Source organism: Dendrobates tinctorius, unplaced genomic scaffold (assembly GCF_039654945.1).
Source record: "Dendrobates tinctorius isolate UK_male_01 unplaced genomic scaffold, ASM3965494v1 ptg000014l, whole genome shotgun sequence".
NCBI lineage: Eukaryota > Metazoa > Chordata > Amphibia > Anura > Dendrobatidae > Dendrobates > Dendrobates tinctorius.
The window spans coordinates 8,761,378-8,789,267 of NW_027361682.1; the positions used below are offsets into that span (position 1 = coordinate 8,761,378).

Genomic DNA, 27,890 nt, shown 5'->3' on the forward strand with positions numbered 1-27,890 from the left:
CAGTCAGCGATCGCCAGCACCTTCTTAGGATCCATACGAAACCCCTCACAGGACACAATCAACCCCAAAAAAGACAGCTCCTGTACAAAAAACCCCCGGTGTGCAGCTCAAAAACCTGCACTGGGATCATGACACACGCTCTCTCCCGCACCTGAAATCCGCTGCCTCGGAGTAACTGTCGACTCTGCCCTGTCCTTCAAACCACACGTCCAATCTCTTGCCACCTCCTGTCGCCTCCAACTCAAAAATATTTCCAGAATCCGTCCCTTCCTCTGTCCTCAATCTCCTAAAACTCTTGTACATGCCCTCATCATCTCCCGCCTTGACTACTGCAATACTCTCCTCTGTGGCCTCCCTGCTAACTCTCTTGCACCACTCCTGTCTGTTCTCAATTCTGCTGCCCGACTAATCCACTTCTCTTCTCGCTACTCCCCTGTCTCCCCCCTCTGCAAATCCCTCCTTTGGCTCCCAATTCCCCAACAAACCCAGTTCAAACTACTAACACTGACCTACAAAGCCATCCACAACCTTTCCCATCCCTATATCTCTGAACTAATCTCCCAATATCTTCCGTCACGTACTCTTCGATCCTCCCAAGACCTCCTACTCTCCTCCACACTTATTCGTTCCTCACACCACCGCCTCCAAGATTTCTCCCGAATATCCCCTATCCTCTGGAATGCCATGCCTCAACACGTCTGGTTATCCACCACCCTTGGATCCTTCAAACGGAACCTGAAAACCCATCTTTTCAGGAAAGCTTACAGCCTGCAATGACCATTCTGCCGCCTCACCACCGCCTGAGCTGCCACCTCACCACCATAGCTGCTGCACCCCCGACCTTCTGTCTCTTCCCCACTATCCCGTAGAATGTAAGTCCGCAAGGACAGGGTCCCCTCCCCTCTGTACCAGTCTGTCATTGTAAATTTGTTTACTGTTAGCGATATCTATAACTTTGTATGTAACCCCCCTTCTCATGTACAGCACCATGGAATTAATGGCGCTACATAAATAAATAATAATAATAATAATAGGCTTGAAGAGGTGGAGAAGTACCGGATCCCAGTTAGGACCCTGGAGAATCCTCAGTGGATTGCTTCTGTGGATGGCAGACCTTTACCGGAGGCGATTACTAACATTACCGAAGAACTGGAGCTGCAAATTGGGGCTCTGCATTGGGAGAAGATTGCCCTTTACGTACTCTCTGACATGTCCCACACTTTTCTTCTTGGTCTGTTTAAGGGCACATGAGCCAGCCCTCGATTGGCGTTCTGGTAACATACTTCGTTGGGGTCAACATTGCCAGGAGAGGTGCCTGCTGTCAGTTTGAGTTCGACCGGTTGGAACATCATGGCCTCCATCTGTTCCCGTTGGGTTACCCACTGCCTACTGGTCTTTCATGGATGTCTTCAACAAGGAGAAGGCAGAGAGTCTTCCTCCACATCGGCCGTATGATTGCCCAATTGAACTCATTCTAGGTTCAACTCCTCCTAAGGGTAGAATATACCTGATTTCTCCAGCAGAGACCCAGTCCATGTCAGAATATATCCAGGAAAACCTAGCCAGGGGTTTTATCTGAAAGTCCTCCTCTCCCGCAGGCGCGGGGTTCTTCTTTGTTAAAAAGGACAGCTCCCTCCGACCCTGTATTGACTATAGAGGTTTGAATGACATCACGATCAAGAAAAGGTATTCTCTACCTCTAATTCTGGAGCTTTTTGATCATTTGAGGGGAGCTAGGATCTTCACCAAACTTGACCTTCGTGGGGTCTACAACCTGATCCGTATCCGCGCCGGGGACGAGTGGAAGACCGCGTTCAATACGCGGGACGGACATTACGAGTACCTGGTCATGCCCTTCGGCCTCTGCAACGCACCCGCGTTATTTGAGGAGTTTGGTAACAACATTTTTCGAGACCTCCTATATTCCAGCGTTGTAATTTAATTGGACGATATTCTCGTCTTCTCTCTGGACCTGTCTTCTCATTGGCGGGACGTTCGCCAAGTTCTATTACGTTGAAGAGAGAACCATCTCTATGTCAAGTTTGAGAAATGCGTATTTGAACAAACCTCTTTACCATTTTTGGGATACATTATCTCTGACTTCGGCTTGAAGATGGATCCAGAGAAAGTATCAGCCATCCTTAACTGGCCACGGCCTCTTGGAGTAAAAGCTATCCAATGGTTCCTTGGATTCGCGAACTATTACAGGCAGTTCATCCCGCATTTTTCCTCGCTGTCTAAGCCTATCTCGGCTCTTGTCCGTAATGGGGCCAACTCCCATGTCTGGTCTCCGGAGGCTAAAGATGCCTTTATGTCTCTGAAACAAGCCTTTACAGCCGCCCCTCTGCTTCATCGTCCTGAGACTAACAAGCCGTTCATTCTAGAGGTGGACGCCTCCTCCATGGGAGCGGGAGCAGTGCTTCTCCAAAAGTCTTCCTCTGGTCGCTTAGTCACTTGCGTTTTTTCTCCAAAGCATTTTCTTCTGCGGAGCGCAATTATTCCATCGGAGACAGAGAGATATTGGCCATCAAATTGGCTCTCAAGGAATGGTGCTACCTTCTTGAGGGGGCTGTACATCCTTTCATAGTCTTCTTTGACCACAAGAACCTGTCCTACATCCGGTCGGCTCAAAGACTTAATCCCCGGCAGGCCAGATGGTCCCTGTTTTTTGCCCACTTCGATTTTGAACTACACTTTAGACCAGGCCATAAGAACATCAAGGCTGATGCCCTGTCCAGGTCCTTTCTGCCAGCTGACGCCGAGGAGGATCCTTCCCATATCATCAATACCTCCAGGATTATCATGGTGACTCCCCTGGGTCTAGCTAATTTGCCCCCCGGAAGGACGTTTGTTGCTGAGGATGACAGAAGGAAGGTATTACTTTGGGGCCATTCATCCAAGTTTGCCAGTCATGCAGGGATAAAGAAGACTCTCTCATATCCCGCCACTACTGGTGGTCCTCTCTACGCCAAGGCATTGAGGATTTTATAGCTTCATGTCCATCTTGTGCCAAGAACAAGATTCGAGGCAACTTCCCTTTGGTACACTGCAACCTCTGCTGGTACCGTTGGCTCCATGGCAACATAAAGCCATGGATTTCATCACCGATCTTCCTCGCTCCTTTGGTTGTATGGTAATCTTGGTGGTCGTGGATCGCTTCTCTAAGATGACCCACTTTATCCCTCTGCCTGGTTTGCCTTCTGCCTCCAAATTGGCCAAGATCTTTATTACGCACATCTTCAGGATTCATGGATTCCCACAACGCATCGTGTCCGACAGAGGGGTTCAGTTTACTTCCCAATTTTGGAGAGCTCTCTGCAAACTTATGAACGTGGCTTTGGATTTTTCTTTGGCCTATCACCCACAGACCAACGGTCAAGTGGAACGCACCAACCAGATCCTGACATCGTATCTTCGCTATTTTCCAATGCTCACCAGGACAATTGGGCCTGTATTCTACCTTGGGCCAAATTTGCCTATAACAATCATCCTAGTGACGCTTGCAACAAGTCTCCTATTTTCATTGTCTCAGGACAGCATCCTAATATACTCCTGCCGGTTCTGCCAGTCTCGGGTGTACCTGCAGCTGACTTTTTGTCAGTAGAGTTCTCTAAGATTTGGGAGAAGACCAAAAGAGCTGTTGTCAAAGCAGGAGACAGGATGAAGAGACATGCTGACAAAAGACGTTTGGACCCACCTCCGTATCTTCCTGGTGACAAAGTATGGCTTTCATCTAAGTATATCCGGCTTAAGATTCCCTCCTACAAGTTGGGTCCTCGTTACATCGGTCCTTTTCAGATCTTGAGACGAATCAATGACGTGGACTACAAGTTGAAGTTGCCTGCCTCGCTCCGTATTCCCAACAACTACCATGTCTCCCTCCTCAAACCCGTGGTGTTCAATCGCTACCACTCCTCTATCTGTCACACTGCTGGTCCTATTAGTCACGAGGACATTTTTGAGGTGAGAGATATACTCGCCATGAAAAAGGTGAAGGGGAAAACCTTCTTTTTGATTGATTGGAAGGGGTTTGGTCCTGAGGAGAGGTCGTGGGAGCCTTGGGAGAACATCACTGCACCTTGTATCTTAGAGGAGGGTATGTAAGTGGGGAGGTACTGTTACACCGCCATCTGCCCAGCCCCAGCATACTTACCTTGCTCCCCGGCGTGCCGTGGGTTGGGCTCCTCCGGCGGTCTCTCCTTTGCTCCCGGCCTGGCAGGCGCGTCGGGGGGCCCATCCGTCAGGCGCGTTCACCCGGCTGCTTAGGCTGCGGACGCACGCCTCCTCTGCTTCTTATGCAGCCTGACCTGGAATTACCCTCCTTCGGGCAGCTGCAACAGGTATAGCAAGCCGTTTCCTGTTTTAGGAAGTGCCTCATTATTGCCTTTGCATCTGTGCTTGACCAGTCTTGGTTCCAGCACAGGTGCTCCTGTGTTTTCAGGTCCCAGTGTGCATCTTAGTGCACTCTGCTTTCCCTGTACCCAATGTGCTTCCCAATGCGCGCTCAGCTTTCCCGAATCCAGCGTGCTTTCCAGTGCGCGTCCTGCGCTCTCCTGTACCCATCGTGCTTCCTAGTGCATGCTCCACACTCTCCCGTACGTACTCTGCATGCTTCGGTACTCCGCATGCTCTGTCCAGAGCCCAGTGTGCTTCTCTGCACTCGCCCTGCTAACTTAGGTTTCTCGCGTGCCTACCATCCTAGCCTCTTTCGAGCTAGCCTCCTAGTACCAGCAATAGTGGTATTTTACCCCCCTGGGTCTGCCCCTGACGCTCCCTGTATAGAGGGTGGTCCTCACTAGGTCAGCTTGCCCAGGGTGGGTTGGTATCACGGCCCAGAGGGTCCACTCCATGAGACGTTACGCAAGCAATGGATAACAGGGACTATACAGACTGGGTTGAGAAAATGCTTTCTGACAGAAGTGTGAACATATGCCTATCTAGTAATCCCACTTTCTCTATCCAGAAAAGACTTTCACTAATAGACCAGGGTCTTTATTTGCGATTTTTTTCTAAGAAAAACAATGAAACAGAATACCTCAAGGTGAGTGACAAACCCAATGCTGCCAAATTTACATGCATTACATGGATCCAAGAAGTATCATTTCTCTTTGTGGAGTGACATGTTATGCATGCGAGATGAAGAGACTTAAAGCTGCTATGCTGCTCTGGGAAATATGTAAATTGTCTCTTCAGAGAGGAAGAGGACTAGAAGTCAAGTGCCACCTATTGAAAGTAGCAATCCTAACAGTCAATGTTGACCATTTAACGAGTCATGTCACATGACTTAGGATAAAAGGCAAACCAGAATCTCTGTTTGACTGTTAGGATTGCTACTTCCAAAAGGTGGCATTAGAGTTCTACTCCTCTTCCTCTCTGAAGAGACAATTTGCATATTTGCCAGAATATTACCTCTATTTTTTCCAATAGTTGTAAATTTTCATGGGATTCTTTATTATGTGACATCGGCATCTTCCTCCCATTCAGGTTCCTACAATATCGGATCCTTTAAGTGGAGATTTTCTATATAAGAGAATTTTTCTGATTTGACCATCAAGGATGGATATGAACAAGGACAAAGTGGTGGAGAGAATATTACACCTTACCATAGAGATTCTCTTCCGACTTACTGGAGAGGTGAGAGATTCTGATGACGTCACATTACATCATTCTTATCTATGGGAATAACAGACAGAACTGGAGAGGTGAGGACTCTGGAAATGTCTGTAGTGAGGTTTATTAATGTGTCTCTCCATAACCAGGATTACACAGTAGTGAAGAAGACCTCTAGGGAGCACTGTCAGGCCCCTGTGTCTGAGGGATGGGGAAGACCCCTGAGCCCAATCACGGAGCCTCTACCTCACCCCCTGACACATGAGGACATCAATGACCAGAAGATCCTTGAACTCACCTACAAGATGATTGAGCTGCTGACTGGAGAGGTGACACTGCTGGGAATGCTGGGACATTATACAGTAACGCTATGGAGGGATCGGGGGATGACGGTATCATTGTATGTGTCAGGTTCCTATAAGGTTTCAAGATGTTGCCGTCTATTTCTCCATGGAGGAGAGGGAGTATTTAGAAGGACACAAAGATCTGTACAAGGACGTCATGATGGAGGTTCCCCAGCCCCTCACATCACCAGGTAATAGACAGGACTAAATACACACGGCCTATAATTATCTGTATGTAAAGAATTAATTCAGTCCCTGTATGTGTTTCCTACAGATCTATCCAGTAAGAGTTCAACACCAGAGAGATGTCCCCATCCGCTTCTTCCACAGGACTGTAAACAAGAAAGTCCGAATGTTCCTCAGGATCATCAGGTAGATGGAGAGAAGGTGTCATGAAATCTCCCCTATGATGTATTGAAGGATTTGAAGGTCTTGTGTTCAGTCTTGTTTTATTCACCAGTATTATACTCTGAATGGCCAGTTTATTAGCGACACCGGTTCTTTCATAATTAGAGTTTCCATATAAGGAAATTAGAGCAATGACCCTAGAGTGCAGCAGGAAAAGAAGTGATAATTTTCCAGTGTGAATTCACAGTATAATGAAAAGCAAGAGTGATCTGAGCAACTTTGAATAAGGCACAGTCATCAGTGCTAGGGTCAGGGCCAGTATTTCAGAAACTGCCAACTTTGTGAGATTTATACGTATAATGTGTCAGGAATATACAGAAAACGATGCAGTCATTGATAAACTACCATTAAAAGGGGATCATATGGATGTTAACGACTCATAAAAAGAAATCAAGAACTGTTCTTAGCAAACATGTGGTGCAAAGTTCATGTAAATTGCAACTGAATATATAATACAATAGGAAATTCATGTGAACTGATCATTGTGGATAACCAAACTCATCTCATCATGGCAGCTGTTTACCCTGTGGTAGAAGGACAATGCCCCATGTCACAAGGTTTGGTAAAAAAGTATCTTGCCTTCAATGGCCAACATTTCAACAAGTGTAATCAACAACAACAAATTACTGAGATTCTGATGGCCACGGAGTTTTAATGCTCTACAACAGTGTGTTCCCCAACTCTAGTCCTCAAGAGCCACCAACAGGTTATGTTTTCAGGATTTCCCTTAAAATCGCACAGGTGAGATCGCTCACCTGCACAGGCAATAATTCCACCACCTGGGCGATACTAAGGAAATCCTTAAAACCTGACCCGTTGGTGGCTCTTGAGGACTAGAGTTAGGGAACACTGCTCTACTAGATGGGTGTCTCTAATAACGTGACCATTCATTATATGTTTTATATTTGGTGGAGAAGACAGATAAAGCTGACCTTAGGCATGAGATGTCTAGATTTTCTAGTTGTGGAGGCTGCTGGTTAGAATTAGAAGGCAACAGGTTTTTGGATTTGTACAGGAGACCAGCAGCTATGTCATAACGTCTGTCTGCTGTCATGTGATGTGTGGTTATCTTGTTAATTTATGATATTTTCTATTCTTTCACACAACTTTTCCATTTTCTATATTTATAATATTTGTTTCAGGGTGAAGATCTGCCCCATATTATTACTACAGAGACATATATGTGGGGTGATGAGCAGTGTAAAGAGGAGATTCCTACAGATGACTACACAGGTGAGTAGTGATCACTAAATGCAGAGAAGTCACAGATTTTATTTCCCCAGATGCTGATACAATTACCGTATTTTTCGCTTTATAAGACGCACTTTTGTTCCCCCAAATTTTGGGGGAAAGTAGGGGGTGCGTCTTATAATCCGAATATACGGGGGAGGGGGTGTATATATATATATGTACTGCAGGGTCCAGGGGAGGTGGGGGCAGCTTTGGAGCGGTGCTGTGAGCTGGTAAAAGCTGCCGAAGGGGAGCCTTTGATCTCCTGCTCCCGCTCATATAATATGCACTGCCGCTGTCCATCACCATGGTGCTGAAACTGCACCACGGTGACTGGCTGGGGGAGCGGTGCATATTATAGCTGCCTGCGCCCTCCTTTGATCGCACATGATCCCCTGTGTTAGATATCGCCCCCATGCTGCTGCCCATAGTAAAATAAAAAAACTCTTTCCTTACCTCCTCCAGCGCTGATCTCCCGGTGTCTCTGCTGCTGCTGTCATCAGCACTCTGCTGTGCTGATCACATGACCGGCTCTGAGAACCAGGAAGTGGAGGAGGAGCTCAACCACACTGAGGGAGACACGAGGAGGGACAGCGCTGAGAAGGTAAGGAAAGAGTTTATTTTACTAAAAGCAGCAGCATGGAGGCGATATCTAACACAGGGTGATGTGTGCCAGCCACAGGGGGGCCAGTGTGCCAGCCACAGGGGGGCCAGTGTGCCAGCCACAGGGGGGCCAGTGTGCCAGCCACAGGGGGGCCAGTGTGCCAGCCACAGGGTGATGTGTGCCAGCCACAGGGGGCCAGTGTGCCAGCCACAGGGTGATGTGTGCCAGCCACAGGGGCCAGTGTGCCAGCCACAGGGTGATGTGTGCCAGCCACAGGGGCCAGTGTGCCAGCCACAGGGTGATGTGTGCCAGCCACAGGGGGGCCAGTGTGCCAGCCACAGGGTGATGTGTGCCAGCCACAGGGGGGCCAGTGTGCCAGCCACAGGGTGATGTGTGCCAGCCACTGGGGGCCGTGTGCCAGCCACAGGGTGATGTGTGCCAGCCACAGGGGGGCCAGTGTGCCAGCCACAGGGGGGCCAGTGTGCCAGCCACAGGGGGGCCAGTGTGCCAGCCACAGGGGGGCCAGTGTGCCAGCCACAGGGGGCCAGTGTGTCAGCCACAGGGGCCAGTGTGCCAGCCACAGGGGCCAGTGTGCCAGCCACAGGGTGATGTGTGCCAGCCACAGGGGGCCCGTGTGCCAGCACAAGGGGGCTATATTCAATATAAGGTGGCCATATCCAGATTAAGGGGGCTAATTTTAGGGTGGGGGGCTATGAGGGACATATACCCTATATGATTTGTTAGACGGACACTGGCATTATAAGACGGACCCCATTTATTAAAAAATTCTCTATTCCTTCACCACATTTGGGGGTGCGTCTTATAATCAGGTGCGTCTTATAAAGCGAAAAATACGGTATATGGTGAATTTTTAGGGTGTATTACTCAGCATTTTCATACTTGTTTTATTTTTATTGCATTGTTTTTGCAAAATTGAATTAGGCAAAATGGAAATTATGCTTTTTAGAATAAAAAGAGAGTTAATCTCCGTACATTGTGTTGTGGATGTATGGAAATATGATTGTTGCGTCCAATCACTGGTCACAGCATCAATGTATTGGTCACTGCTGAGGTCAGTGAAAGGCTGAAATGGTCCCAATTAAAAGGTGACTATGCCTTATTGTTTTATCATACGGCGGACCATAATAAATGTATTCAAGATCTCTTTACATTTATTTTACTCGAACCTGAATTCAGGACATGGATTAGAAGACTCTGACATAACAGCAGGATTCCTGGTGAAATGATTTTGGCCTATTGACTGAGATGAGCCACTTGAAATAATAGAGACTCTGCAAAAATACTGGAATGTGCAGTTTGTAGCTCATGGAATTGTCCTAATTAATGTTTTGAGTAGATTCAGCCATTGTCTCCAGGCCGAAACTGATTTCCTCATTCAGCTTTTTTGCATCCAGGGTGAGGGGAAAAAAATCTAGCTGGACCTTCAATAATTTACAGAATTCAAAGTATGATGGACTACTTGCTAGAAATAGGTTGCTTCTAACGAAAATAGGAAAACACGTATTTGGTAGACGCCTTCTTACACTTATCAGAAGTGCTTTAAACTAGAACAATATGGGATGGGGTATATACCGCGAGGAAAAAATATGCAGCTAATGAATTATTTTGAGAACCCTGCTATTAGAAGTGGAAATAAAGTACAAAAACAAACTCTGAATGAAAATAGAAGAGCAAGAGAAACCGACTACAAACTAAAATGTATCTATACAACTGCACAGAGCATGAGAAACAAACAAGGAGAATTGAAGCTGCTAACACAGGAAGAGAGATATGATGTCATAAGCATCACTGAAACTTGGTGGGATGATACACATGCTTGGAATACAAACCTTGAAGGCTACAGCGTATTTATTGGAAACATAGTAACATAGTTAGCAAGACCGAAAAAGACATTTGTCCATTCAGTTCAGCCTATATTCTATCAGTCTAAATCCCCAGATCTATGTCCTTCTAAAGAACCTAATAACTGTAAGATACAATATTGTTATGCTCCAGTAAGACATCCAGGCATCTCTTGAACCCCTCAACTGAGTTCGCCATCACTACCTCCTCAGGCAAGGAATTCCAGATTCTCACTGCCCTAACAGTAAAGAAATCTCTTCTATGTTGGTGGAAAAACCTTTTCTCCTTCAGACGCAGAGAATACCCCCTTGTGACCGTCACCTTCCTTGGTATAAACAGATCCTCGGAGAGATATTTGTATTGTCCCCTATATACTTATACATAGTTATTAGATCGCCCTTCAGTCGGTTTTTTTTCTAGACTAAATAATCCAAATTTTGCTAATCTCTCTAGGTATTGTAGTTCCCCATCCCCTTTATTAATTTTGTTGCCCTCCTTTGTACTCGCTCTAGTTCCATTATATCCTTCCTGAGTATCGATACCCAAAACTGTATGCAGTACTCCATGTGCGGTCTAACCAGGGATTTGTACAGAGGCAGTATAATGCTCTCATCATGTGTATCCAGACCTCTTTTAATGCACCTCATGATCCTGTTTGCCTTGGCAGCCGCTGCCCGGCACTGGCTGCTCCAGGTAAGTTTATTAACTAAGATCCCCAAGTCCTTCTCCATGTCAGATTTACCCAGTGGTTTCCCGTTCAGTGTGTAATGGTGGTATTGATTCCTTCTTCCCATGTGTATAACCTTACATTTATCATTGTTAAATTGCATCTGCCACCTTTTGTCCCAAGTTTCCAACTTATCCATATCCATCAGTAACAGAATACTATCTTCTCTTGTATTGGCTGCTTTACATAGTTTGGTATAATCTGCAAATATCGATGTTTTGCTGTGTAAACCTTCTACCAGATCATTAATAAATATGTTGAAGAGAATAGGTCTCAACACCTATCCCTGCGGTACCCCACGGATCACAGCGACCCAGTTAGAGAATGTACCATTTATAACAACTGTCTGCTTTCTATCACTAAGTAATTTACTTACCCATTTACACACATTTTCCCCCAGACCTCCTCATGATTAACAAGAGGTGAGGAGATGTTGCACTACATGTTAGGAAAACGTATATTTCCACAGAAATCCAAGCTTCAAAGACTGATAGCTCCGTAGAAACTATTTGGGTAAGAATACAAGCAGAGAAGAACAGAAAGGACACTATTGTAAGCGTTTATAATAGGCTACCTGGACAGACTGAAGATATGGATGAACTCTTTTTACATCAGATGTATGTGTTCTCAAAAAAGTACAACATTATGATCATGGGAGATTTTAACTATCCAGGTATTTGTTGGTAATCTCTTGCAGGCAAAAGTAATGTGCCCAGAAAATTCTTATCGTCTCTTGCTGAAAACGATATCTTTCAAAATATAGAAGTGAGCAAAAGAGGGTCTGCAATCTTGGACCTAATTCTTACCAACACAGGGAGGAAATGGTTGAGGAAGTAAAGGTGGCTGGGAATTTAGGAGGCAGCCATCATGCTATCCTCGAATTTTAGATTACAAGAAGAGGAAGACCAGCAGGTACTGACTTTAAAGTTGGACTTCAGAAGGACAGATTTTAGTGAACTCAGAAAGAGGGTAGGAAAGGTTCAAACTTTTAAATTCCAATTATGCATCTGTGTTCTCTAAGAAAGTAATTGTAACATCAACTGACCTACACAGTGCCTTTGAGGGAATAAAAGAATCCAAATTATCTATAAATAGAGATATCTATAAATGAATTTCACTCTGCGGGTCCACATGAATTACATTCTAGGGTACTGAAAGAGATAGCAGTGGAGTTTACAGAACCACTAGCAAGAATCTTTGAAAAATCCTGGAGAACAGGAGAAGTCCCAGAAGACTGGAGAAGGGCAAATGTTGTCCCTATCTTCAAAAAAGGAAAGATGATGGAGCCAGGAAATCATACACTAGCGAGCCTTACTTCTACACCAGGAAAGATCTTTGAACAAATTATTAAACAGCATGTATGTAAGTACTTGTATAAGCATACAGTAATTAACTAGAGCCAGAGTGGGTTTGTAGCAAACAAGTCATGCCAGGCTGATCTAATTTCCTTCTATGATGGAATCACTGACTAGATGGATCAGGGAAATGCTGTAGATAATAGTATATCTCATCTTCAGCAAAGCATTTGATAAAGTATCTCATACTATCCTTATTGAAAAAAAAATAACCAAGTATGGGATTGACAAGGCTATCGTTAGGGGGATTCATAACTGGCTCAGTGATCGTACTCAAAGAGTGGTAATAAATGGTTTCACATCCAATTGGAAGAGTGTTTCAAGTGGGCTACCACAAGGCTCTGTCCTGGCCCCAGTGGTGTTCAACATTTTTATAAGTGATCTAGTTAAGGGAGTTAAAGGTAAATTAACAAATTTGCAGACAATACAAAGCTAGGATGGATAGCTAACACTAGGGAAGACAGAGAAAGGATTCAGGAGGATAAGCTTGAACAATGGAAAGCAACTAACAGAATGGTATTTAACAGGAAGAAATGCAATATAATACATCTGAGCAAGAAAAACAAAAATGACATCTGCCGAATGGGAGGAACAGAACTAAGCAACCGCCCATCTGAAAAAGACTTGAGTATACTAATAGATCACAGACTGCACATGAGTCAGTCAACAGTGTGAAGCAGCATCAAGAAAAGGCAATCACAGTTCTATTATGTATTAAGAGAAGAATAGAGTCTAAATTAAGTGAATCAATTATACCCCTCTACTCCTTGGTCAGTACTCATCTGGAATACTGTGTCCAATTCTGGCACCACATTTAAAAAAAAAAAGACATTGAAAAACTGGAGCAGGTTCAGAGAAGAGCTACCAAGATAGTCAGAGAACTGCATAGTATGCCCTACGAGGAATGATTAAATGATCTGGGAATGTTTAGCTTGCAAAAAAAGAAGGCTAAGAGGAGACTTATTAGCTGTCTACAAATATGTGACGGGATGTCTCAGTGTAGAGGGGTCATCCTTATTCTCATTTGCACATGGAAACATGAGAAGCAATGGAATGAAACTGAAATTAAGAAGATACAGATTAGATATTAAAAAACTTTTTTACAGTGAGGGTGATTAATGAGTGGAGCAGGTTGCCACAAGAGGTGGTGAGTTCTCATTCAGTGGAAGTCTTCAAATAAAAGCTGGACAGACATCTGTCTGAGATGGTTTAGTGACTCCCTCTTCACTGGGGATTCATTGAGCATTGGGTTTTGACACAATGGCCCTTGAGGTCCCTTCCAACTCAACATTCTATGATGCTTAACACACTCCAGTACATTGCTACAAACTGTAGCTCTATCAGAGACAATATGCAATGGTTAATGTAGATGAAAGATGTACCGCTGGTGGCTGCAAGAAAACCTGTTAGAAGAAGTAAACCATTTTGAAAAAAATCAGCCCACAATCAGTCAAATAACTGTACAGTAAAATTAGCTGAATAATTATGTTATAAAGTCCATAGTGGTATGGTTTCTGGAGAAATCAGGAACAGACAAAGGTAGTAACTAGGTAGAATAAAACCATCAAAGTCCCTGTCGCGGGGACACTGTTCATGATCCCTTGGCAGTTCTTAAGATGGTTAATTTGAACAGGCTTGGAGCTACTTAACTGCTGTACAGGGATCTGGACTTACACATGTACCACTAGGCTGGGGCAAAGGCGTCAGCTGCTGTTCGATGGTGCAAACTGGCAGGAAGAAGTGCCTGGTAGCCAGCTCAGAACCAGGAGGTACGGGTAGATATAAAATCATCAGGCAGGAGAAATGTCAGTAAAGAAGGCTGAACTCAAAAACAAGAATATCCACTAAAACACAGGATCTGTGATACACAACCAGAGCAATTTAGATTATAACTGGCTATGGATACTGATTCTCAAGAGTTTAAATAGTGAGAAGCCCAACCCAGGGCTGGCAGCAGGAAGAAACACAAACTAATGAATTTTAACCCCAAAGCTTCTTCACTTCCCAGAGTCACAAGTCCCAGGAGTAAAACAGGGTTACTAAATAGTCACCCTGCATTGGGCAATGATCAAAGTAGTAATAACAAGGACAGACCGCGGCACGGATCCCACAGTCCCTGTCATCTTGAGCTATGGTAGGCCACCAGTATTTTAAAATCCAATGTCTTGTATACACCTGAATGTTAACTTGTAGAAATATCCCCAGATGTTAAGTGTCACCTGGGAAGGTAGATCAAAGCCCTTCGTCTGCATGTGTAGTTGTAAAGCAGTACACACAGATTACTATAGAGACTAAAAAAGCTTTTCTTCTCTGTCAATAGAAAGTAAAAAAAGTTATGGCTTTTTAAGAAGGGGGAGGATGAAGCATGAAATTGAAAAATGAAAACTGGCCTTGTCCTGAAGAGGTTGATCATTTCCAGAGATATGAGCTTTGCAGACTCATAAGAGAGAGTGAATGCCCACCTCTGAGGAAATGCTAAGTGGTGTTGTTCAAAGGCAGAAGACGATAATTGATATAACCCTAATAATGTTGCCGGAAAAGCACAAATGTATTGGTAGTCTACAAAAAATCAATTGGATAAATTTATCTTCTGCTTTAGATACAGGCGCTAAAACTAGAGCATAAAAAGGAAATAACCAAACGTTTAATTAGGTTGGTCAATTCATGCTACAAATGCTAGTTGCATTTGTGGATTGTATGGCAAATTGTTTTACAGACAACGATTTCTGGAAGTATTCCTGAACCCAAACAGTGATCTGCACAACTAAATCATGTCTGTTTTTAATGCAGTGCCACTGTTGGGCCCATAGATCATGTGAATCCCAATAATGACCATCGGCCTTGTTCCCTGTGTAATTTTCCAGGATCTCTGAATCATTATGTACTGTAGATGGTGGTATATTCAAAGCTAAGAAAATCCATGAGCATGGTCCACAACAAATTGCATACAGTTCAAGGTGTGAAAAAGCGCAGGAAAAGTGGTGCAGCCCAAAAGTAGATCATGGGTCCAATGGATTTCTGATATTCACCCTTTACCAAGATTTTAAACTTCATTACAGGGAGTCTACAGATCATCCCAGAAATTAGTCTTTGACAGGCATTTTTCAGCTTACAATAATATCTAGTTCAAAAGATTGAGTTGGGTCATACTCAGAAGTCAGGTAGATGGACATGGCAGAGAATGAACCAGGAAGCAAACTAAGATAAATTTAAGCAATAGTACTACCCCAATTCCAAATACGTTGGGATGCTGAGTAGGATGTCACGAATACAAGAATGCAATAGTTGGGAAATCTGTTATAGCCACATATTCTTCATAACAAAACATAGAAATCAATGAAAAATTGAAAGTCAGTCATTTCTGCATTTCATTTGTAAAAAATGAACTAATTTAGAAGGAACACATCCCAAAAAAGTTGCCAGGGCAGTTCCTCCGTTTGTGTAGCGTCCTATCTTCTTTTTACAACAGTCTATAAATGTCTAGGAAGTCAAGGAGTTTTGCTGTTATTTGGGAAAATAAGTTTTATCCCTATTCTTGGCTGATTCTAGCTGTTCAACAGTCCGGAGCTTCCTTACTGGATTTTTTATTTCATAAAGCACCAAATGTTTTCTATTTGGTGAAAGGACTAGTCTGCACACGGCCAGTTCATTGTCCGAAACTCTTCTTCTGCGAATCCATGTTACTGTGATGGATGCAGTATGTGGTTTAGCATTGTCTTGCTGAAATATGCAAGGCCTTCCATGCATGTAGCATATTTGTTTTTTAAATCCTCTGTATAATGCTCGCCATTGATATTGCCTTTTAAGATGTGTAATCTGCCCATGCCACAGGCATTAATGCAACCTCGTGCCATCAGAGATGCAGGAATGGTCCCTTTCCTTTTGAGTTAGCAGCAGCACACAACGTCCTTGGTCTCCATGAAGAGTTTGAATCTGATCAGGGAACAGTTTTACATTTTACATCATTTCCGTGTTAAATTTTTACATTTTGAGATTAGCCCCAGAGAACACAGCAGTGTCTCTCGAAAATCTAAATGTAATGAAATTGCAAAAAATAAAGTGTAATTCCACATTTTTTTTTATTTACCATGTTCACTATATGGGACAACTAAGGCTAGTTTCACACTAGCGTTTTTGAGCGCAGCGACGGCCTGCGCACTGCCGCCGCTAAGCCCCGCCCCCTGCCGCGCCTCCACCGGTAGCTCCGCCTACCGGCGCATGACGCTGCATGCGCCCTGCGTCCCCTATCTTTATCACTGGGGGCGCAGGCCGTGCGCAGTATGCGTTTGGTGGCGCATGCGCCTTTTTGACGGTGCGCTGGCGCAACCAAACTGCAGCAGGTTGCGTTTGGCGCAGGTCGGCGCACCGTCAAAAGGACGCATGTGCCGCCAAACGCATACTGTGCACGGCCTGCGCCCCCAGTGATAAAGATAGGGGACGCAGGGCGCATGCAGCGTCATGCGCCGGTAGGCGGAGACGCGGCAGGGGGCGGGGCTTAGCGGCGGCTGTGCGCAGGCCGTCGCTGCGCTCAAAAACGCTAGTGTGAAACTAGCCTTACCTGGCAATATGATATGGGTACGCAGATACCATACATGTATACTTTATTTTTTATTTAAATGGTGAAAAAAACTTCCAAAATTTGTATGAAAAAAAGTTTTTGCTTTTGTCGCCATTTTATGAAACTTGCAGCGTTTCTATTTTTTGGAATCTGGGGCTGGGTAATGGTTTATTTTTTGCATCCTTTGTTGATGTTTTTGTTGTTACCATTTTGAGGTAGATATAATGTTTTGATTACCTCTCATTGCAATATTGTGGCGGCCCAAAAAAATTTATTCCTGATGTTTCAATTTTTTTTTTGTTACACTGTTTAATGATCAGATTAATTTACTTTATATTTTGATAGCTCTGAAATTTCTGAACCCAGCAATACCAAATATATATTTTATCATTATTTAATTTTAAATGGGATAAATGGGGCTGATTTGAACTTGTTTAACTTTTTTCATATTTTTAAAAAACACATTCTCACATTTTTTCTTCTTGAGACACTTGACTGCAATGACAACCCATTGGTGCTCCACGATTCCATCACAGGAGCACCGATGGGATCGTGGAATGAAGAGTTCCCTGACGACGTGTGATAAATCTTAATACATTAACATCTGCAGGAAGAGGACCACTCTACCCTAGGCTGTTAATGGCACATGACAGCTGACAAAAGATTTCCAAATCATTGCATTCTTGATTTTTTTTTTTACATTTTACACAGGGTCCCAATGTTTTTGGAATTGGGGTTGTTCAAAATCTTTTGTTGCAGCCAATGTCTTACTCAGTTCAAAATTTAACTTTACTACAAATTGTATAGGCACTGTAATAAATGATATAACATATTTATTAGAATTAATATGCATAAAATACACTGTGGTTGAATAATATCAATGGTTTCATTTTTGCAGATTTCTGTACCAGGAGCTCACAGGAACATATAATATTTCCAGATGTTAAAGCCGATGACTGTAGTATCACACCAGATACATATGAAGAGTATGTCATTATCCAAGATTTACCATCAGCCTTTCCCAGTACAGATGTATCATCTGATCCATTTCAACAGGTTCTCTCTACTGATTCATCAGAGGCTTTTAAACAAAATAGCCAAAGGGATGGTAAACATCAAAGAGATCATGCAAGAAAGAAGCCATTTTCATGTTCAGAATGTGATAAATGTTTTACAGACAAATCAACTCTTGGTACACATCAGAGAATTCACACAGGGGAGAAGCCATTTTCATGTTCAGAATGTGGGAAATGTTTTACTCAGAAAACAAATCTTGTTACACATCAAAGAATTCACACAGGGGAAAAGCCATTTTCATGTTCAGAATGTGGTAAATGTTGTTCTCGCAAATCTAATCTTCTTAAACATCAAAGAACGCACACAGAGAAGAAGACCTTTTCATGTTCAGAATGTGGGAAATCTTTTAATCAGATATCAAAACTTGTTACACATCAGAGAAGTCACACAGGGGAGAAGCCATTTTCATGTTCAGAATGTGGGAAATGTTTTAATCAGAAAATACATCTTGTTACGCATCAGAGAAGTCACACAGGGGAGAAGCCATTTTCATGTTCAAAATGTGGGAAATGTTTTGCAAAAAAATCAACTCTTGTTAGACATCAAACAATTCACACCGGAGAGAAGTTATTTTCGTGTCCAGAATGTAGGAAATTTTTTTATCAGAAATCTGATCTTGATAACCATCGGAAAACTCACACAGGATATAAGCAATTTGTATGTTCAGTGTGTGGGAAATCTTTTTATCAGAAAACAAATCTTATGGCACATCTGAGAATTCACTCAGGGGAAAATGCATTTTCATGTGCAGAATGTGGGAAATATTTTCCAAACAAATCATATCTTCTTACACATCAAAGAGTTCACACAGGGGAGAAGCCATTTTCATGTTCCCAATGTGAGAAAAAATTTACAGTGAAATCAAATCTTGTTACACATCAGAGAGTTCACACAGGAGAGAAGCCATTTTCATGTACACAATGTGGGAAATTTTTTACAGCTAAATCGAATCTTGAAAAACATCAAAGAAGTCACACAGGGGAGAAGCCATTTTCATGTTCCCAGTGTGGGAAAAATTTTACATCCAAATCAAATCTTCTTAGACACCAGATTATTCACACCTGAGAAAAAGATTTTCCTGCTTAGAATATAGGAAATGTTATAATCAAAACTCATTTTTTTGCACATCAGAGCAGTCTCGCTTTCTGTTTAATTAAACAGGAATGCAAAATTTGGGTTTATGAAATTTTGTTCAAACACAATGATTGATTCTTGTGTTTTCTCCTGATTTAAAAAAATGCTTCTATTTTTAACCATCACGTATTTATTTTACACAAAACACATGAAATCACATACAAGCGAGATGAACAAAAAACGTCTATTGTAATAAAAAATGTACACAATATTATACATAAAAATTTATTGAACATTCATTCTGCCACTTTATTGAAAATTAATTCTTGCGTATTTTCATTTTCTCTTCAAAGCTTCTCTTGATACCTTTTCTTTTATAGTAAGAATGCGGATCTTCTCTGTGAAGCATCTAGCAGCAGTCTCCCATCATGTTCACTTTCTATCTACCTTAATATCGTTGTTCCATCTCCTTGACATCCTGATGAAATCTCTCTCTTTGATATCAGCACTAAGATTTTAAGGAAAGTTGTCCAAATAGGAATGTAAAAAATGCGACTTCAAATTCATCAGACAACCCAAGTCTTTCAGCATGTTCCCCAAGATGGAATTAACTGTTGGACCTTTGTTATTACCTAGAAATTTATTCATGACTTCTTTAAAAGAATTCCATGCCCTTTTCTACACAGCATTCATTTTTGTTTTGAAGACGTCGTCCTTCATGAGTTTACAAACACCCGGACGCACAAAAGCCTTCCTTCGGTTTTGTTTCGAACATTTCCTGAAACTTGGTATAAAGGTACATAGAAGTCTCTCCTTCTTTTGGTAGAGCTTTCACAAACTGCTTCATCAGTCCAAGCTTAATGTGGAGTGGTGGCAGGAGAACTTTAGTGGTATCAACTGAACTTTCCACAACTATATTGTTGAGTCCAGGTTGCAAAAATGTTCTCATTGGCCAACTTTTTTGGCTTCAGTAATGAGTCCTATTCAGGCTGTCGAATTCAAACAGAAAGCATGTGTACTTCATGTATCCTCATTGCTGCCTAAGGAGCAAATTGACCATCCTTGATCCTCTTAGTTAAAGGCTTTCTTTCAAGTGCACAGAATGCCCTGAAGGCACTAAAGCATGTATTCTGCCAATGTGCATTAGCACAGCTTTCAACTTTTTGGGGACAAATCAATAGTCTCCACTTGCTCACATTGTACTCAATGTTAAATTTTTCCATGCTCAGGGACATCACTGCAGTACACTTGAACACAGTTGTCACGCCGTGCTCACCTGGGGGCGGGACCTCGGTCCCGACGTCATCTCTTCCGGAGCTGCGGTCACTCCGGGGGTCCCGTAGGGTGCGCACGCGCAGCTCTCGTCCCCGGGCCTCCTCCTACATGTCACGTTTGCGCTTGCACGCTCCTGTCAGTGCTGTATAGGGCTCGGTCCTCTCTATGGTAATGGAGGACCTGACCCGGAACCTGTAGTGGTCATGTGCTTTCTGGCTAGTTCCTGACCCGGAACCAGTAGTAGTCATGTGCTATATCAGACGACCTCCCCCTAGGGGAGGTGCCTGATTATTGTTGTGCTTCCTGGCTTGGTCTGCCGTGTCCCTGCCTGGCTGTGCGCTGTACTCAGGTCCTCTGCCTTGCACTCTGTTGTGCCTCTTGGCACACGCTCTGAATCTGCACTCTGCTTTGTACTTGGTTGTGCCTCCTGGCACACGCTCTGACCCTGTGTTCTGTCTCGTACTCGGTTGTGCCTCCTGGCACATGCTCTGACACTGTACTCTGTCTCATACTCGGTTGTGCCTCCTGGCACACGCTCTTACCCTGTACTCTGTCTTATAATCAGTCGTGCCTCCTGGCACACACTCTGATTCCGTGCTCTGTCTTATACTCAGTTGTGCCTCCGGGCACACACTCTGATCCTGTACTCAGTCTCTTACTCTGTTACACCTCCTGGCACACCTGCTGTCTGACTCAGTGCTCTGACGTGCTCCTTGCACGCTTCCTGCTTCACTCACACCCGGACGAACGAAGTCTCTGTATACCACGTGTTCCCGTGTCCACACTTTACACGTTCCTGCAGACACTCTCACCCACTCGTGTCTCCTGTGAGCCGGCCGCCTGGTGCCAGCAGTCGTGGTGCCTCACCCCCTGGGGCTTGCCCCTGACACTCCCTGTATAGGGGGTGGTCTTCACTAGGTCAGCTCGCCCTGGGAAGGTTGGTGTCACGACCCAGAGGGTCCACTCCAGGAGTCGTCACAGTATAATCAGGCCATGGACCCCGCTGGTGCCACCACCTCCATCCAAAAGGAACTGGTGTTCCTACGGGAGAGTCAGACCAGGATTATGGTCTTTTTGAAATCCATGGAGTCTCGTTTGTCGGCCATACAATCCGTTTCTGCCCAGTCCTCGGCCCCGCACCCGATGCCGCGCCTCGGCAAGCCACCCCGATATAGCGGGGACCCTAAGTTTTGTCGAGGATTTCTGAACCAATGCCGGTTACATTTTGAGCTTTTGCCGCAGCACTATCCCACTGAGCGCGCCCAAATTGCCTTTATTGTTTCACACTTAGAGGGGGAGGCATTAGCATGGGTGAACCCCCTCTGGGAGCGCAATGACCCACTCGTCTCTCGGCTTTCCACCTTTTTGGACACCTTCCGCAAGGTGTTCGACGAGCCGGGTCGGCTGGCCTCTATCACCGAGTCCCTCTTTAACCTCCATCAGGGTACGCTACCGGTAGGACAGTATGCCATCCGTTTTCGTACCTTGGCCTCCGAACTCGGTTGGAACAACGAGGCTCTCGTAGGGATCTTTTGGCGTGGCCTGTCCAGTCGGATCAAAGACGTACTGGCAGGTCGGGATACTCCCACCTCTTTAGAGGATCTGATCTCACTGGCGACACGCATCGACCTGCGGTTTCAGGAACGTGCCCGTGAATTAGCCAGAGAGAGGAGCTCCTCTCACCTCCTCCGTTCCTGCTCCAAGAAGCCGGGAAACTTCTCCACCTAGGGTTGATAGGAGACGCCTCCCTAGGTGTACGTGATTCCTCTCCTCCCCTGCTCGTGTCCGTATTATTGAATCTCGGTGCCAAGCGTTATTCTGAGGAGGCTTTCCTGGATTCTGGCGCGGAGGGGAATTTTATCACACTCGAGGCGGTTAAAAAATACCGGATTCCAGTCAGATCCCTGGAGACTCCTCGGTCGATTGTTTCGGTCAATGGTACGTCCGTGCTGGAGTCCGTTACCCAGGCCACCGAAGAGATCGAGCTGCAGATCGGAGCCCTGCACCTGGAGAAGATCTCCTTCCTCGTCTTGTCCACCATGTCTCACGCACTTCTTCTAGGCCTCCCTTGGCTACGGACTCGTGAGCCAACCCTGGACTGGCGGTCGGGCGAGATACTCCGGTGGAGACCGTTCTGTCAGGAGAAGTGCCTGTTGCCCGTCCGTCTGATGAACTCTGCCGGTCCATCCCCGGCACCTACAGGTCTGCCGTCGGCTTACTGGTCCTTTGCAGATGTTTTCGACAAGAAGGAGGCCGAGACTCTGCCCCCCCATCGGCCATATGACTGTCCGATTGACCTCATTCCTGGTTCTACGCCACCCAGGGGTAGGATATACCCGCTATCTCCTGCTGAGACCCAAGCTATGTCTAACTATATCCAGGAGAACCTTGCTAGAGGTTTCATCCGTAAGTCCTCCTCGCTCGCAGGAGCGGGATTTTTCTTTGGAAAAAAGAAGGATGGCTCCCTCCGTCCTTGCATAGACTACCGAGGCCTGAACAATATCACGGTCAAGAACAAGTACCCATTGCCATTGATCCCGGAGCTCTTTGACCGACTTAGAGGAGCTCGAATTTTCACCAAACTGGATCTTCGTGGGGCCTACAACTTAATCCGCATTCGTTCCGGGGATGAGTGGAAGACCGCCTTTAACACCAGAGACGGTCACTACGAGTACTTGGTCATGCCCTTCGGCCTCTGCAATGCCCCAGCGGTTTTCCAGGAGTTCGTGAATGACGTCTTCCGGGATATGCTGTACTCCTGCGTGGTAGTCAATTTGGATGACATCCTCGTTTTTTCTCCAGACCTCTCCGCCCACAGAAAGAACGTGCGTCAAGTCCTCCAGCGCCTGAGGGAGAACCGCCTTTATGCCAAGCTCGAGAAATGTGCCTTCGAGCAAACGTCCCTGCCATTCTTGGGGTACATTATCTCAGAATCAGGTCTATGCATGGATCCGGCAAAAGTGTCCGCCGTCCTCGATTGGCCACAGCCCCATGGGGTGAAGGCAATCCAACGCTTCCTTGGTTTTGCGAACTACTACCGACAGTTCGTTCCTCATTTTTCCTCGTTGGTTCGCCCCATCTTGTCCCTTATCTGCAAGGGAGCTAACCCAAAGGCTTGGCCCTCTGAGGCTGAAGAGGCCTTCCAGTCGTTGAAACAAGCCTTCGCCGCTGCTCCGGCGCTTCACCGACCTGAGGTTAGTAGACCTTTCACTCTCGAGGTAGACGCATCCTCTACTGGGGCTGGCGCAGTCCTTCTGCAGAAATCCTCTTCTGGACGTTTTGTCACCTGTGGCTTCTTTTCTAAAGTATTTTCCTCCACTGAGCAGAACTACTCCATTGGCGACAAAGAGCTATTGGCCATTAAGTTGGCCTTGGAGGAGTGGAGGTACTTACTGGAGGGTGCCATACATCCATTCAAGATCTTCACAGACCATAAGAACCTGGTGTACATCCAGTCCGCACAGAGGCTCAATCCTCGGCAAGCCAGGTGGTCCCTATTCTTCGCCCGCTTTGACTTTGAGCTACATTTTCGGCCCGGCGATAAGAACGTTAGAGCGGATGCGTTGTCAAGATCATTCCTGTCGTCTGATGCAGAGGAAGAACCCTCTCATATCATTGATTTATCCAAAGTAATTACTGTGGCTCCTGTCAAGTTAACCACGTTACCTCCGGGAAGAACCTTTGTGGCTGAGAATAACCGAAAACGAGTGCTAAATTGGGGACATTCGTCCAAGATTGCCGGCCACGTTGGTGTCAAAAAGACTTTGGACTTAATCTCTCGCCATTATTGGTGGCCTTCACTCTCCCAGGATGTTAAAGACTTTGTAGCATCTTGCCCGTCCTGTGCCCAGAACAAGATACCCAGACAACCACCCTCCGGTCTTCTGTTCCCGCTTCCCATTCCGTCGGCTCCATGGCAGCACATAGCCATGGATTTCATTACTGATCTGCCTTGTTCTTCCGGTTGTACTGTGGTCTTGGTGGTTGTAGACCGATTTTCAAAGATGGCTCACTTCATTCCTCTTCCCGGACTACCCTCTGCTCCTGACTTGGCGAAGATCTTCATTTCCCATATCTTCAGGATTCACGGCTTCCCCCAGCACATCGTGTCGGATAGAGGGGTCCAATTCACCTCCCGGTTCTGGAGAGCTCTATGCGGACTCATGAAAGTGTCATTGGATTTCTCTTCCGCCTATCACCCCCAAACCAATGGGCAGGTGGAACGTACCAACCAGATCCTTACATCCTATCTCCGGCATTTTTCTAATGCTCATCAGAATGACTGGGTCGGTCTACTTCCTTGGGCTGAGTTCGCCTACAATAATCACTCCAGTGAATCGTCTACCAAGTCTCCTTTCTTCATCGTCTTTGGACAGCATCTCAATGTGCCTCTACCGGTACTTCCTGTCTCGGGGGTACCTGCTGCCGATTCTCAGTTTGTGGAGTTCTCCAGGGTATGGCAGGAGACCAAAACCGCTCTCGAGAAAGCACGGGACAGAATGAAATTACACGCTGACAAGAGGCGCCTGGACGTTCCTCCATTTCTCCCTGGTGACAAGGTGTGGCTCTCCACCAAATACGTCCGCCTTAAGGTACCATCTTACAAACTGGGTCCCCGTTACATTGGTCCTTTTGAGGTCCTCAGGCGGATTAATGATGTTGCTTACAAATTGAAGCTGCCTCCTTCACTCTGTATTCCCAATTCCTTCCATGTGTCTCTCCTAAAACCTGTGGTTCTTAACTGATTTCATCCTTCTCCAGGCCACACACCCCAGCCTGTTGGCTTGGGGGATGAGTTTGAGGTGAATGACATTTTGGCCATGAAGAAGGTAAGAGGGAGAACCATGTTTCTAGTCGATTGGAAGGGTTTTGGCCCCGAGGAGAGGTCATGGGAACCCAGGGAGAATATCCACGCACCCCAGATTTTGTCTAAGTTCCTCTCCAGTTTTAGAAAGAGGGGGCGTAAAGGGGGGGGTACTGTCACGCCGTGCTCACCTGGGGGCGGGACCTCGGTCCCGACGTCATCTCTTCCGGAGCTGCGGTCACTCCGGGGGTCCCGTAGGGTGCGCACGCGCAGCTCTCGTCCCCGGGCCTCCTCCTACATGTCACGTTTGCGCTTGCGCGCTCCTGTCAGTGCTGTATAGGGCTCGGTCCTCTCTATGGTAATGGAGGACCTGACCCGGAACCTGTAGTGGTCATGTGCTTTCTGGCTAGTTCCTGACCCGGAACCAGTAGTAGTCGTGCTATATCAGACGACCTCCCCCTAGGGGAGGTGCCTGATTATTGTTGTGCTTCCTGGCTTGGTCTGCCGTGTCCCTGCCTGGCTGTGCGCTGTACTCAGGTCCTCTGCCTTGCACTCTGTTGTGCCTCTTGGCACACGCTCTGAATCTGCACTCTGCTTTGTACTTGGTTGTGCCTCCTGGCACACGCTCTGACCCTGTGTTCTGTCTCGTACTCGGTTGTGCCTCCTGGCACATGCTCTGACACTGTACTCTGTCTCATACTCGGTTGTGCCTCCTGGCACACGCTCTTACCCTTTACTCTGTCTTATACTCAGTCGTGCCTCCTGGCACACACTCTGATTCCGTGCTCTGTCTTATACTCAGTTGTGCCTCCGGGCCCACACTCTGATCCTGTACTCAGTCTCTTACTCTGTTACACCTCCTGGCACACCTGCTGCCTGACTCAGTGCTCTGACGTGCTCCTTGCACGCTTCCTGCTTCACTCACACCCGGACGAACGAAGTCTCTGTATACCACGTGTTCCCGTGTCCACACTTTACACGTTCCTGCAGACACGCTCACCCACTCGTGTCTCCTGTGAGCCGGCCGCCTGGTGCCAGCAGTCGTGGTGCCTCACCCCCTGGGGCTTGCCCCTGACACTCCCTGTATAGGGGGTGGTCTTCACTAGGTCAGCTCGCCCTGGGAAGGTTGGTGTCACGACCCAGAGGGTCCACTCCAGGAGTCGTCACAACAGTCTTGAGAAGAGTACAGAAGGAATTCCTTTTCTCTGCTTCTGTACCATGAAAAACAGGAACCAGGAGCTGGCAGGTTCTTTTCCTTTAGACTAGAGCCTGAAAGTTCTGCAGAATATATATCAAGGTCCAAGTTCCTGACTAAATCATTTAATTTGAGCTATGAAAAATGTTGTGGCTCGCTGGGACTAGCGTGAAAGTCTTCATCTGAATTTTTTTTTTAAATTCGTTTATTAACAACAAAATAGAATGTACATACTTGTATATATTATTAATACTACACAAAATGGAATGTATGGTACACACTCATATATTATTAAGCATAAAATAAAATGCGCACTCTCATACATTCAAAATGACGTGTGTGAACTACGGAACATTTGCAAAAGGACAATAAGTTGTGCACATTAAATCATTTGTATCATGTAGATTATACAAGCCCTTATATTGTTACATAAGTAGTGAACCTATTAGCAAATAAACAAGGAACATTGAGTATCATTTAATCTTGCACATGTTCGGAAAAATACGCTTCATACCAAGTCCCTAAACTACAACTACAATAACTACTATCACACCACCTAATATTTTACAATGTGTTGTCCTCCATGTGATGTCCCAAAACAAGAAAATCTTAACTTTTTACGATGATGTCGAGTCATTACGCATTAATAGGGTAAGGTGGGAAGTGTTCCACCTATCCCAAATTTTGTCAAATTTTCCCGGACACCCCCTATCTTGATATAGTGTACGATCATATGGAATAACTGAGTTCACCAATTCAATCCAGGCTCTGAGGGAGGGACGTGAGCCCCCCATCAAACGTAATGCCACTACCTTCCGAGCCATAAAAAGCGTCTCCCGTAAGAAAATCTCAACATAGTGTCCCCAAGTTTCCCCATCCCATACCCCAAATAAACAGACCAGCGGTTCAAGAGGAACAGGAGTTTGTACCAGGGACGTCACCAATGATGTCACCTCTTTCCAGTAGAGGGTAACAGGACATGCCCATATCATATGTATAAAATCTGCATCTGATGAGTGACATCGCAGACATTCTGATGATTGGAATCGACCCATCCTAAAGTCGTGTCGGAGTTAAGTATGATTGGTATATTATACACAACTGGGTCATTCTATTATTGATAGATGGGGACAACCTGATTGGAGATTCCAGAATCTCTTCCCATTCCTTTTCCTGCACATCCCAGGGATGCATTGCGCGAATGACCTCTGATGACGTAGCGATCTCGCTATGTCATTAGAGGTCATTCGTGCAATGCATCCCTGGGAACGGAAGTTGCCACCACCATCGCTGAGAGTCGGGAGAACTCCAGTGGCCGACAGAAGATAAGTATTTCCCTATTTTTTATTTTATTTCTATTTTTTACAGTAATATGGTACCCAGGGCATGGAGCATGAAGCACTCACTTTACGCATGGTGGGCATAGCCACATGCGCAAGGTGAGCGTTTTAATGCAATCCAATGGCGGCAGAATCGCCGCGATTCCGCAGAATTAATGGACATGCTGCGGATTTTACCGCTATGCGATTCCACAGCGGAAAAATCAGCAGCATTGGCACAGCAACTGCGGAATCTCATAGGATTGCATGGGAATGTGTTTTTTAAGCGATTCCGCTGTGGCAAAAACGCGGCGGAAACGCTTAAAAAACGCAATGTGGGGACAAAGCCTAAGACACAATTTTTTCCCCAAAATCTTTTGGGGAAAACGGAGGTGCGTCTTATAGTCGGAATGTACAGTACTTACACTTAGCGTGGTGGCAGCAGGA

The 27,890-nt window shown here is 45.4% G+C and overlaps 1 protein-coding gene across 1 annotated transcript in view; it reads left to right on the top strand.

Annotated features, from left to right (window-relative positions):
- Window positions 1-19,149, top strand: part of LOC141071084 (uncharacterized) — a 30,940-nt gene extending 11,791 nt beyond the window's left edge. Inside the window, exons 2-7 of the mRNA XM_073559598.1 lie at window positions 5,485-5,634; window positions 5,760-5,939; window positions 6,022-6,145; window positions 6,229-6,326; window positions 7,505-7,595; window positions 17,598-19,149. Coding sequence (XP_073415699.1) covers window positions 5,557-5,634; window positions 5,760-5,939; window positions 6,022-6,145; window positions 6,229-6,326; window positions 7,505-7,595; window positions 17,598-18,841 — 1,815 coding nt within the window. The 5' untranslated portion in view covers window positions 5,485-5,556 and the 3' untranslated portion in view covers window positions 18,842-19,149. The remainder of the gene's footprint in view (window positions 1-5,484; window positions 5,635-5,759; window positions 5,940-6,021; window positions 6,146-6,228; window positions 6,327-7,504; window positions 7,596-17,597) is intronic.
- The last annotated feature ends 8,741 nt before the right edge of the window (window positions 19,150-27,890 follow it).